This window comes from Ziziphus jujuba, chromosome 12 (assembly GCF_031755915.1).
Source record: "Ziziphus jujuba cultivar Dongzao chromosome 12, ASM3175591v1".
NCBI lineage: Eukaryota > Viridiplantae > Streptophyta > Magnoliopsida > Rosales > Rhamnaceae > Ziziphus > Ziziphus jujuba.
The window spans coordinates 4,394,534-4,408,530 of record NC_083390.1 but is presented as its reverse complement, the minus strand read 5'-3'; the positions used below and the strand labels follow the sequence as shown (position 1 = coordinate 4,408,530).

Genomic DNA, 13,997 nt, shown 5'->3' with positions numbered 1-13,997 from the left:
CTGAGTTTTTTATTTTTTTATTTTTATTTTATTTTTTATCACTACCATGGAGGAGCTCCAATTCAGTATCATTTACTAAAAAAATAAAGAATTTACCACCAATTAGTTTCCAAGAGAACACAAAGTATTTAACCATATATATAAAGAACTCGGTAAATTGACTTACCCAAAATGCCTAGTTATATCTCGATACCAACTCTTCCACTAAAAATGCAAATAAATTCCCCTTGGATATCTAACCGATGAAACGAATATTAATAATATAATAATAAATTTACATGAATATGCCAAGTGATTGATTCCATGCTTGAAGACCAGATATATCATATAAATACCAAAAAAAATAAAAAAATGTGGGCTACCAAAAATGTGATGTCCCCATTAAGGCAGCCTAATTTTCGAAGCTACCCTAACTAATTAAGAATTCATTGCTATTCCCAAAAAAAAAAAAAAAAAAAAAGAAGAAAACCTAAGAATACAACACTGATATCAACAAATAAAAACACAGCACAACCATAAGTGCATGGAAACCCTAACCTTTTTTTCATGCACTTATGGTACAAAAGTGAAATACGCCCACCGGCAACGAAAATTTGTAAACGCTGAGCAAGAAAGTAATCTTGCAGAGTAAAGGATAGTTGTGAAGAAAGAAGTTTAGACAAGTTACTTCCTTGCTACAAACTATGCTTGGCTTTGCTGTCAACAAATGCTTGGATTGATGGTTCTCTGCCAAGAAAATCTGATAAAACTTCAATAGGTTCCTTTGCCCCTCCAGGAGCCAAAACCTAAAAACAGGAAAAAAGGAAGTAGGTGTGAGTTAATTTCCAATCCCCACAGATCTTTGTTGCAAACAATCGAATAAGAAACCACGGAAATTCCTAGGAACATGATAGGCAAGAAAAAACCCTAAACAAAAACCTCTTGTAGGCAATAGAAAGCCACATTCTGTTGAGAAGACAAATCAATTCAACAGACATTTTACAGACACTTAGTCAACATCTTTTAAAATTGAGCAATGTGTTCACCTTGTTCCTGAACTGCATTCCAACATACTGGTTCAAAAGGCCATCACGAAACTTTGAAGCGTAGATATCAGCAGCAAAAACCTATTAGAATCAAGGCATTAGTAAATTAGAATCGAGGCATTAGTAATGATAGTCAAAGAATCAAAGGAGATTAGGATGGTTCCTCCAAAATAAATGAAGTAGAAAATTTTCACAAGTTAATTGCGTATCATGTTGTGTTAGAGTGAAAGCTAACTAAAATGGGGGTAATAATTGAAAGAAATCATCATGCTCATGATGATGGAGTATGCGTTGCTCAAGAAACTAAGTATATGTAACCAATCCTTAAGGTCATAGTGAGATGACAAACCTCACTCCAAATACGACTGTAACAAGCAGCTTCATAACCAATAGCACTGCATGTAAAACGCGAAGCTGGATTTGTTCCTTCCAACATTGGCAAACCTAACATGACCTGATTCCCAAAAAAGGATTAAAAATAGTAACCAAACAGTCACTATTTTAACCGAAAAGATACAACTTTACCAAGGAACTGCTTTAACAGTTACATACCTTTGGATGAAGATGCTTGAACAGCTCAACAATGTCAACATTCTCATTAGAATGTATAATTTGATCAAAAAGACCTGACATTTTGGACAAATTCAAATTATACAGTCAAAGGCGTCATCAAGCAAAAGCAACAATTTATTTGAATAAAAGCAGCTACTTAAGATCTTCCAGCTGAACTATATTACTCCAATGGCATCCTCAAAACCACATGAAACCTTATTAGAGATACTTACACCAGAAATTTAGGAATAACATTCAAGAAATTTAGCAAGCTCTCCAGTTTTAGAACTTAGAATGTTGTGCACTTACAATAAAGAATTTCTTGCTTCAACTTAAGTGCAGAAAATGAATGCCGCTGTCTCTTAAGGGATTTACATATTTCATCCTTGACAGGCTTTGTTACATCCTGCAAATCATAGAAATCAGGCATGCAACTAAGTCAATATAATTATAGAGAAAATTCTTATAAATATATTTACATCATAACAAACTTAAGAAGAAAACTAATTCAATTAGATATGTTTACCAAAAATTAAAATGTTCTGTGGTAAACAATTAAACTGAATAAAGATTTAACAGAGAGAAGAAAAAAATTTCAAAGAATTTTACTTCAAAAAAAAAAAAAAAAAGGCAAAAGGAAACACATTTCTCACCTGATTGAAGCCAGATATCAACTTCAAAGAAAAACCTTCATAACACCTAAGATTATACAAAAAACGTTAAAGGCTAATTTTGGGTTTAGTATATTCAGTAAAAAGAGAAATGACCAATAGATTACCAGTTTTCTAGCACCTGTGCAGGGACCTCAACAAAATCTGGATCATAGCCAAGGCCAGAAAATCTAGCAAAAGATGCACGATTGCATATATGTTGAACCTAAAATTTTTCACGATGACAAAAACTAATGTCAACTTTAGACATCATATCGCCATGGACCTTACAGCATTCAATATGTTATAACTGCTATATAAACAAACTTCATAACCTTAGCGAGTATGTAAAAGAAATTAATAAATGGGAGCAAAGTAATCCTATTACTAGCTACTGGAGAAGAACTATAAAATTGCACATAGGTCATACATTTTCACATATAAAAATCAAAGATCTAGCTCACTGTGCCATACTGCACTTGCACCATAGTTGACAGAAATTTTGTAACCAGAATGCATAATTCAATAGCAGTTCATAGTTGCCATATAAAAATTTGCAATGCTAATAAAACATGTCAAGGATGAAAGAAAGCATACCACATGGCCAAACTCATGAAAAAGATTAATCACTTCAGAGAATCGCAACAACCCAAAATGACCTCCCTCATTTCTTTGCGTGTTAGATATCAGCAACACTATAGGTATCTAGTTACAGAAATAAAATAGTAAACAATGGCATAACATGTATTGCTATATCACAGTGTGTTAAAAGCATCACACTTATAGATTAAAAACACAACCTGACGTGCATTGTTGGATAGTAGTCCACCATTCTGAAGAGCCACCACACAGGTATGATTATATTTTCCTTCCCTGTTCAAATATGCAGCATGATTTCATTTTCTTCTAACTCAGATAAATAAAACACATGAGATGAAAACTATTCCATACTGAACCTTCTATAAATATCAAGGTAGAAATATCCAAAGACTTCACCAGAACTGGAGTCAAGAACTGAAAACACACGGACATCAGAGTTCCAAACCTCAGCATCTACAACTTCTTCAAACCTTAAACCTTAATGAAATAAAGACAGGAATTAGACTATAACTTATTTCCAAAAGTGAAATGATCAAGTTAAACTGGACATCAAGAGATAATGTAGCCTTAATAAGATAATAAAAAGGCAGTGCAAATGATATTAGAAATATATGATTACCAAAAAGGTCTTGGACTATCTTGAAGATCCCAGATAAGACCAAATTGACAGGAAAGTATTGCTTAAGTACCCCCAAGTCCAAATTGAATTGTTGCTCCTCAGCCTTCTTCATGTAGTACAGTAGATCCTCAATTCCAAATGAATGCTCTCCTTCCTCTTTCTTCTGTACCAATCAAACTTATGAAAGTATGAGAAACAATAACTTTAAGGGAAGGGAAATCACAAACCAAATTCTAACCTTTAAGTCCTTCAGCATATTAAGTTCTTTAAAAGCCAAGTCACTCAAACTGCTGGAAATGTCCTCCAAGAACTCAAATACCTGCGCATACACCTCAAAAGTATCAGCTACAGGAAATAACTGATAGGGAAAAGCATTTAGTAAAGGAAGATCCACCAAAAAGAGGCTCAATGCATAGATCTTTCTACTATCTATACAAAGCAACAAAAAACTTAAAGCTACCACTAGAGGATCGAATTCAAAATTAAGTTCATTCTATGACTATTAATGTGTCTTTTCTCTATTTTAATTCAACATTCTGTATTATCCATTGTCTTTTCTCTATTAATTTAACATTCTGTATCATCCATTCATTGTATCGTACGACCTTATCCCTTTTTCTATCACAGTATATGTGTTTATCAGACATGAATGCCATAGAAAAACTGGCTTCACTTTCTTCTTCATTAAGTTTTAAAGTTATAGAACATTCTAGTGGATTTTTGACATAGAAGATCCTAGCGACGGGAAGGAGTTCATGTACACAAATCTAAGAAAAACCATACTAAGCATCATCCAGACAACTAAAGAGAAGTCATACAAAAAGAGCAAGATTACACAATCAGTCGCTCTAGTACAAGAACAATGAAAAAAAAAAAAAAAAAAATCATAAATTACCATTTCTATATTTTTCATCAATTTAGAAATAGCAACAGTAAACAAACCTTTAATGGTGTCTTTGCCATTCTAAAATCAACAGCATAGTCAGCATAATTTGCATAACCAAGTAAACGAGCGAATTTATGACGAAGTTGTACCTAAACCAAAAGAATGTCAATATCAAATGATTCTAAAACTTTCTAACCTTGTTTTAAAATTTAAATAATATTGGAATTATGAATTTTCATTTTAGATACCATACAAATGCGCAAGTGACTTAAAATTTTCATCAGGAAAAGGTATAAAACTTTACCAAATCTTCCAAGAGAGAAAGATTCACTTCTCCACACCTCTTCCCATATGCCACAGCTACCATCCTCCTTGTTGCTCCCACCTTAACACGCTCAAAGTCAACATTTTGAACTACATTAATAGCTGCTCTCATAAGTAGTAAACAATATATCATCCAATGTGAAAAAGTAACAAAATCATGTGATTTCAATAACATAGCAACAAGAAACTACTTGAGCATTCTTAAGAATGTGGTTTTCCCCAACAACAAAACAAACTCTAAGTAATTTTTCTTTTTCCATTAAGTAGTGTAGACTTATCTGGAAAAGCTCAGCACATTAAAAGGCAATGCTATAGATATGGCAACATATAGGGCAACAAATAATTTCCAATCAGTTAATTTGGTAAAATAATAATGAATTCTCAACATAATACCTTACAAAGTTCCAGTACTGCTGCAACATGATGGCTTCTCAGGGAGATTTTGAATTTACCATTGTCAGATTTGTTTAAGGTCTGCGTGGTAACAAATTTATTCCAGCAATGTCAAAAATTGTTATTGGAAGTACATTTATTACTTCAAGACAAGATGTATAATCTTACATGGATATTAATAGATTATTATAATCAGAACGGAAAAAGGAGGAGCTTAGCCCTCTGAGATTTCTTATGCCATACCATAATCTATGATTAAGCATTAAATTGTTTCCTGAAACATCCATGTGCTTTTTTTCACCATATTTATTGCTGAAGCAATTATCATTTTTTTTTTTTTTAATTTTCAAAAAAGAAAAAGCTAGTCAAAATCTTCATGTAGCTTTTCAATCAAGAGTTATCCACTTCTCATTGTAAAATACATTTTTAGTTTTGACCATTGATTGATCATTACAAATAAAGTAATGAGTTATGTTTATCTAGAACAATCCAGAGGTTACAAATATACCACAAAACAACTAAATAAAACTGATAGCAGTCTATTGATATACTACATACCAAAAAGAAAGGAGTGAACAACGGCTACCCAGTAAATTTAAAAACAAAAAACTAAACAAAACATCGTGAGGAGGCTGGTTCAAACATAATGAACAAGGGGATAATACACATACTGCACCTTAAGGAACTCAGTTGGTAACCCAGCTAGTTCAGCCTCACGGAAGAGAAGAAAGGTATTATCATCATTCAAATTTTGAATATATTGCAAGCTTAGTCCATCGATTTGTGCTTTCAAACGCTGCAATTCATCCCTCTTGGTTAAAGTAAGGTTTAACCCATTCCATTCAAAGTCTCTCACCTGTCACTATTAGGGAAGAATCAATATCCAAATTTCCTCTTTCCAGCTTTGAATCATTAAACCATAACAGAAAATTAAATACTATAAAGCTTAATTTGTTAAAACTCAGTGACATATTGTTTGTCAATTGAAAAACCCCAATAAAAATAGGTTGTGGGCTTGTAGCTAGCATGAAGCAAATAACTTTAAATTAAAAACCCCAAAATATGACTGATAAGAATGATATAGTATGCTCTTACCAAACACTCTGTATAGTGCTTTACTTCGGCATTAATCCACTCCCCCCTAGAAGCAAAAGCTCTGACAACACGATATACATCTTCGCGCTCACTGATCAGTTTGCATGGTATGGCATGTTATTTACTTCCATATTTAGCAAAGTGAATGCAATATTTAACTTTTTTACCAAGTAATCTCCAGTCCAGAGAACTCACATTTATAAACACTTCAAGTTGAATGTAATTTCACAAAACCATATTGCAGAAAAGAAAATTATACAACCACAGAAAACTGAGATTCTCTAGAATTAAAAGGAGCTTTTATATTTCAACTTGTCCGTTCAAAAAAATCACAAGGAACCTGCTGATTTGGTAAGAAGAAGAAGAAGAAACAAAGCAGGCACAAAAAACCAATTGTAAATGCAAAACGAAAAAGAGTTAAACAATAAAACCTGCATATCTGAACATGGCCATCAAGTTTCCTTTCTGCTTCAGCACTAGCTTTGCGAACATCTTCTGAAGTGGATACCAATTTGGGGAAAACACAAGATTGGACCAGTGGAAATTGCTGGAGCTCTAGTTCTGCTAGAGGCCAAATAGCATTTGTATATGTCACCTGCAAAATGGGACAGGTATGAAAAACATTATTTTTCAAAAATAAAAAAAAATAAAATAAAAAAATAAAGAAAGAGAGAAAGAGAGAAAGGCAATGTCTAATAAGAAACAATGTGCCCTCTTCCCAAAAAAGGAAAGATAAAAGAAAAAAGAAAAAAAAAAAAAAAAAGAATATGCTGTCTAAACTCTAATACCAACAATGATTATTTTGTCAAGAGAAATAAAGATACACGTATTAGAAGCTCAAACAATAGATAAATAAATAAAAGCCATGAAACTTTCTTTTTGCTATTGACATTGGTCGGTATCCAGCATACATACTTTTAAAAATTGAGATTCATCAAAGCCCCAAATATTCTAATTGAGCACAAAATCTCTCATACCTCACTCTGAATTGTGGAGTAAACACTTACCATCCCAATGTAAAGTTCAAAGCTGCATTTCATTTGCACATTCCCAAACAAACCGCATAAACAATTAGCAAGATCACAGCCAAGCATCATTTCAACAGTAAAACAAAACCATTCCGATCCTCATTGTACAAACTCCATACTCTTCTCACAAGTAATACAAATTTTAAAAAAGCCACTGCATGATTATAGAAAATAGAGCACAGCACAATGTACTCAATCACATAACAGACGGCGATCACTATAATTTATATAAATCTTGGGTGAATTTCATCAGTACCTTATCAAGTGGAACAGAAGCAACTGCATCGTGAACCTCCTTCGACTTGTTAACGATTTGGTCCGCCAACTTAAGAATCTCAGAAGCCGACAGATTAACACGAACCTTACAGCCCTGAAGATCTGAAAAAGAACGCATACAGATAAACGCAAGGATTCAAAACCGGAAAAATAAAAAAAAATAAAAACAAAATTGAACAAGAGGATTGAGACCGTTTGGTTGACAGGAAAAAGTGAGGGAAAAAAAGAAGAAGGAAAAACCTTGCTTCTTTCGTTTTTGCTTGTGAGAGTTGAAGGCGGTGATTCCGAAGTTAACAGCGAGAGCAACGAGAGCAGCAGCTCCGGTGAAGGTCAGTAGGGTTCGGTCTCGTCGCCACTGTTTAGTCATTTTCTCTCCGTCTCCTTGACTTTCCGTCATTTTCTTTGTTTTTTTCCAGTAGAACTTTCTCTCTCCCCAAACGGCAATTTCAAAGGGAGGGAAATGCCCGACAATGAAATTATATAATTTCGTTTACTTGGAAATTGAGCTTTAAAAATAATTAATTGCGATAAAAAAACTTAAATTAAAAAAAAAAAAAGGTAAGATTTCACATGTCACAATCAATGCCCGAACAATCAGCCCCAGCTCCAAAGTTTCGAAATTTCGAATCCGGATTGGCTGAGTGGATATGAGCTCGGATACCCGGAAGGCCCAAAATGGTTTTGACGTTAATGGACTATAATGGGCCTGGACACTATTAACCATCCGGGAGTTGCACCGGGTCTGTACCCAACTTACCAAACCCGGGAAGCGCACTCTGTATTCTTCAGTCTTTAATTTTCTCACTTCTGTTTGGCAACCGAGAAAAAAGGTCTAGGAAACATGGCTCCGAAACCCAAACCCAAACCTTCAACTTCGCCGTCGCAACCTCCTCCTCCGATTGAAGATCTCTTCGCTTCTCTTGACAAGCACATCCAGCGATCCGAATTCGAGCAAGCCGTCAAAGTTGCAGATCAAGGTCTATTTTTTTTTTTTTTTTTAAATTGCTTTTTCAGCCTCCTGAACATTTTTTTTTTTTTTTGGTTACATCTTTTAAGCATTTCACTAACAAATTTGGATTCTTTTTGTAGTTCTGTCAATTGCACCGGGGGACGAAGACGCTATTCGATGCAAGGTCGTGGCTTTGATTAGGGCTGATGATATCGACAAGGCTTTGTCCGCCATTCAATCTTCGCAGAGGATTCCTGTGGATTTCAGCTTCTTCAAGGTTGGTAATTGTAAGCATTTTTGCCAGTCTAATATGTATATATCTATATAAACATTTCATCACGGCTTATTCGTTTTCATCACAGCTTAGTCGTTTTCATCACAGCTTATTCGTTTTATCATGTAGTCGTAGTTCATTGCGTTTATTTCGTGAGTTTTGTTTGTCTGTTAAATTTTGTGTCTTTTGGTTAACTTTGATTATGTAATTGGGTTACCGTTCCAGTACTATGATACAAACAGGTAGTTCTGGTTGATTGAACGATTACTTTGCGGCAATGTATTCGAGCATGTGTGTAGTGTTTATGATGTTTACTTTCCTTAACTTGGCTGATTTCTTACTATATTTACCACCTGTGATTATTAAAACCTTAAATTTTATTCACCAATAAAAAATAAAAAAAATAAAAATCTTAAATTTGAGACGAAAATTAAAAGATGAAATAACTATCAAACGTTGAGAGGTTGGGCATTTTGAATGTCTAATTTTGTTGACTTGAGTTGAGGTAAACAAGTATCCCATATCAGAAGATCAATTCACGATAATTGAGCATTTTGTTTTTTCACTCTTTTGTTTGATCTTGGTTCTTTCTTTGCCGTGGTCATATAGGTTTATCTCTTTATACCAATGGTTGTTGAATGAGCAATGTTTAGGTGATGAAACCCATCGATTTTTATGTTTGTTTTTGGTAATTAGATGAACTTGGGTGGATTTTAGTGGTGCACAAAACTTTGGTACTTTATCTTGTGCCCTCAATATTTATTTTCGACCGTATAGATACTTTGATATTTTTTTTTTTTCTACTTATCTTATTGATTATGTACTTCCTCTGAATAGGCATATTGCCTATACAGGCAAAATAAGTTAGATGAAGCTCTGAAGTCTCTGAAGAGCCAAGAAAAAAATTCTGCAACCTTGCTTTTGGAATCCCAGATCCTATATCGTTTAGGAAAATTGGATGCTTGTATTGATATCTACCAGAAGCTTCAAAAATCGAAGATTGAATCTTTGGAGATAAATTCCGTGGCTAGTTTGATCACTGCTGGAAGAGCCTCTGAAGTGCAAGGAATGATGGACGCATTCAGGGTTAAAGCAACTAGCAGCTTTGAATTGGCATACAACACTGCATGTTCTTTAATTGAAAAGAATAAGTACACAGATGCTGAACAACTCTTGCTGTCAGCGCGAAGGTAATATGTCAAAACTTGATGAAAACCAGTTACTTTCCTAGTAAGCATTCAAACGAGTCATTTTCTCAATTAAACTATTGGCCCTTCTTTCTGTTCTGCCATTTCTCTGATCTATGTATCTACATACTTGCATACAATGCTGACATAGAGAACCTAATTGCAGAATCTTACCCAAATTCCTTCTTTGTGTTGTATGAAGACACGTGCATAAATGATAATCTACTTTTGTTTTCTTTGAATTTGAAATAAAATATTTTAAATGAATTGCTCTACAAAGACATTCATGTACTCAAGTAATTGTAAACTTTTTTTCTGAATAGTTTTTATTTCTTTATAAATGTGTTTAATTATTTCATTATCATGTGGCATCTAATTGGGTTTATGAATTTTCACACTTGGGAAATTATAACTTGTCTAGAAAATTGATGATAAGCTCACAGAAATGTAATTTGCCTGTTTTGTCAGGATTGGTCAGGAAACACTACTGGAAGACAACATACCTGATGATGAAATCGAAATAGAATTGGCACCTATAGCTGTCCAGTTGGCCTATGTACAGCAGGTAATAATATAAAACTCTGTTTAAATCAACTAAGCCATTATCATGTCACATGTAGGATCAGCTAAGCCATTATCATGAAACATTTAGGATCAGCTAGTTGGTTAAATTGTCATGTTTTGATGAAATTTCTCTTTTTGTTAAATTTTTCCTATTGGGAAAATTAAATAGCCAATAATGCATTTAGAATATTTTGACAGCTCCTTGGGCACGCACAAGAGGCCACTGAAGCTTATACAGACATTATTAAACGAGATCTGGCTGATGAATCATCGCTTTCAGTGGCAGTGAACAACCTAATCGCATTAAGAGGTTCAAAAGATGTTTCTGATAGCTTAAGGAAACTTGACAAGCTTAAAGAGAAAGATGCACAAAACTTTCAGCTTTCTCATGGTCTTGACTTGAAGCTCTCACCAAAGCAAAGAGAAACAATATATGCAAATCGAGTCCTTTTACTTCTCCATGCAAATAGGATGGATCAGGTTTGATTTTCACTCTGTTGTTTTCTCTTTGGGGGTTGGTTCATTTTGAGAACATTTCTGCTTTATGTGACATAATTGTCAGTTCTCCCACTTCGCTTTCTGATTTATATTAAGAATGAAAAATTTTAGGCCCGAGAGCTTGTTGCTGCACTTCCAGAAATGTTTCGCGATAGTGTGATGCCTGTACTACTTCAGGCTGCAGTCCTGGTGAGAGAGAATAAAGCTGGGAAAGCTGAAGAAATTTTAGGGCAGTTTGCTGAGAAGTTCCCTGAGAAATCCAAGGTTGTTCTTTTAGCAAGAGCACAGGTAGCTGCTGCTGCCAGCCACCCTCATATTGCAGCTGAGTCCTTGTCTAAGATACCCGATATCCAGCACATGCCCGCCACTGTTGCTACTCTTGTATCTCTTAAAGAGCGTGCAGGGGATATCGATGGTGCTGCTGCTGTACTAGATGCTGCAATCAAATGGTGGTCAAATTCCATGACCGACAATAACAAGCTTAGCCTTATAATGCAAGAGGCTGCTTCGTACAAACTCAGGCATGGCCAAGAAGAGGATGCTGCTCGTCTATATGAGGAGCTTGTGAAAAGCCATGGAAGTGTGGAAGCATTGATTGGGCTTGTAACTACAGTTGCTCATGTGGATGTTAGTAAAGCAGAAGCTTATGAAAAGAAGCTGAAGCCATTACCAGGTCTGAAGGGTGTTGATGTGGATAGTTTGGAGAAGACTTCTGGTGCTAAACATGTTGAGGGTGGTCCTCATGTTGGGGTGACTGAAACATATGATGAGGGGAAGAATAAAGCAAAAGCAAAGAAAAAGAGAAAGAGAAAGCCAAGGTATCCTAAAGGGTTTGACCCTGCAAACCCAGGACCTCCACCAGATCCGGAAAGGTGGCTTCCAAAGAGAGAGAGATCAAGTTACAGGCCCAAGAGAAAGGATAAGAGAGCAGCGCAGGTGAGAGGTTCTCAGGGTGCAGTAGTTAGAGAAAAACATGAACCCGGTGCTGCTGCTGCCAGTTCCAGTAGTACAAACTCAAAATCAAACCAAGCAACAACCTCCAAAGGAGCTTTGCAGAATTCAGTCGTGGACCAAACAACCAAGTCTTCATCGAAGTCATCAAGAAAGAAGTCGAGAAACTAACCAGAAGAGGGTTTTTGGTTGAACGTTTTGGATACTTAAGTCACTTTTTTACTAGTTTTCATTAATTTTTTGTTTAGACTGAGCTGAGATTTTGTAGTTCATCTTCGGCATCATGCTGTTTAAATTGATTTAGGACAATCAATCCCAGGTGATTTCTTAGTCGATTAGTTTCAGATCATGAAAAGCACGCTTTGTGGAGTTTCCCATAAAAAGTATTGTTGGTTATGATTATATTTCTCTGGTATTCAGTTATGAGTTATGCCCAGGAAATCAATAAGGCTGAGGTTTATGGTTCACACCATTTACATCTATGTTGTGCAAAACTGCTCATTTCTCATACGTTTCCCTTTTTTTTTCTTTTTTTTTTTAAATAAATTTATTTTTATTTTTAATTTTACTATTTTATTTTTAAATGTGGAAATGCATTTTGAGTGAGACGAACTGGCAATATCTTCTAGGTGTGTGTGACACATCATCTCAGAAATACATTATATGCTATTTGCTGATTTTCCCATGACCTTCAAGTTGGTGTTGGATGGGCTTATTGCATCCAAGTTAACATCACCTTGCACTGATGGAATTTCCTGGCACTATTAAAATCACTTTTAGAAGTTACTTGGTTTCTCCAACAATGACATGTAAAAATTTGTCCAAACCAAGAACATGATTATGTTGCTGTCCTAGCAAGAGAGCCGTAATATCTCTCTGATGGAAAGTAGATGAAAGTTAATGGTGATTGTTCTGTTCCTTGCAATTGGGAGCCCTTTTTGAGTGCTTCAGAGGACATCTTTGCCTTTTCTTCAAGGGTTTACCTTCACATGCTTTGAGGAAGTCCAAGTTCTGAAGGATTCCAAGGATATGATCACCATTCACTGTATGGAAGGGAAAAGAATTTGTTCTCAAAGTTAAATGCATAGTGAGCCTCTTAGTATATATTCTTAGCCAGATGATGATTTTTCTTAACCTGACTTTACTTGCAAATAACTTTTCAATCTTAAAAATAAAACCAACAAAAAATGACCCATTTATGTGTTAAAAGCCACTCTTTCTTTGAACCCCACTCTTAATCCAATTTTGGATTCAAATCAGATTATATTATATACTTTTTAAAAATCTTACCAAAATAAAAAAACGTCTATTTCAGTTTTATGTTATTTTTGTTTAGATGGAGGAAGGTAGGACATTCTGTGCAACAAATCCTATTAGTATTAACTATCATTCAATATGGTTTTGTTAGATTTGGTGGGTAGGTACAATTGTGCTTCAACTTTCATTTTCTGAACCCTACAAATACACAAATCACATATCCCATAAAGGTTCCCCCAAAAAAAAAAAAAAGAAAAAAGAAACAAAAATTTTAAAAACTAAAAAATCCTAATAGGCATTTGGATTTGGTCCATTTGGATTTTCAGATTGTTCTAGCCACCCAAACACCAATCAGATGTGCCACGGGGATTGAAAGTGGGGTCCCAGGGTCAGAGTTCACCACCTTCTTAGTCTCTCCCTGATCCTTTTGGCCTTTTGTCACCGATTCACATCTTAAAAAGGCACTCACACCCTTCCCACCCTACAAGTCACCTAACAACCGTCCGATGCAAACATAGTACAATAAACCCAAAACCCACAGATGAGAATTTAACGGACGTGATGAGAAGCAAAAGAGAATAATAAAAAAAAAAAAATGTACAATAATACATAAATATAAAAACGTGGAAATTAGAAGGGCTAACAGCGAGGGTTTAGGGGAAGAAGGAGGCTTTGGAATCACATTTCACAGCACAATAGAGATTCCGTCTCCCGCCACATCTTAATGCGAAGAAAAAGTAATTCTTCTTAAAATTCCGACACGTGTTCTTTTCTCCTCACCTCTCTCTCCTAAATTGGACAATTCACCGTTAACATTCACCCTCTCTCTTTGTTTTTTTTTTTTTTTTTTTTAAAATAATTTATTATTA

At 34.9% G+C, this 13,997-nt stretch overlaps 2 protein-coding genes across 2 annotated transcripts; one reads left to right on the top strand and one right to left on the bottom strand.

Moving 5' to 3' along the window:
• Nucleotides 1-241: 241 nt before the first annotated feature.
• LOC107428397 (probable thimet oligopeptidase) lies at nt 242-7,936 on the bottom strand. Its single transcript, XM_016038931.4, has 20 exons — nt 7,689-7,936; nt 7,429-7,550; nt 6,576-6,739; nt 6,145-6,235; nt 5,726-5,905; nt 5,050-5,130; nt 4,637-4,717; nt 4,389-4,481; nt 3,685-3,765; nt 3,447-3,609; nt 3,184-3,304; nt 3,028-3,100; nt 2,825-2,932; nt 2,356-2,453; nt 2,231-2,276; nt 1,887-1,983; nt 1,578-1,651; nt 1,375-1,479; nt 1,026-1,106; nt 242-785 (listed from the first exon to the last, which is right to left on the bottom strand). The coding sequence occupies exons 1-20, from the start codon at nt 7,843-7,845 to the stop codon at nt 675-677; spliced, it is 2,127 nt and encodes a 708-aa protein (XP_015894417.2). The 5' UTR covers nt 7,846-7,936; the 3' UTR covers nt 242-674.
• Nucleotides 7,937-8,244: 308 nt separating this feature from the next.
• LOC107428395 (uncharacterized) lies at nt 8,245-12,275 on the top strand. Its single transcript, XM_016038929.4, has 6 exons — nt 8,245-8,425; nt 8,538-8,674; nt 9,509-9,861; nt 10,327-10,423; nt 10,621-10,902; nt 11,032-12,275. Exons 1-6 carry the CDS (start codon nt 8,290-8,292, stop codon nt 12,040-12,042), a joined length of 2,016 nt encoding a protein of 671 aa, XP_015894415.3. The 5' UTR covers nt 8,245-8,289; the 3' UTR covers nt 12,043-12,275.
• The last annotated feature ends 1,722 nt before the right edge of the window (nt 12,276-13,997 follow it).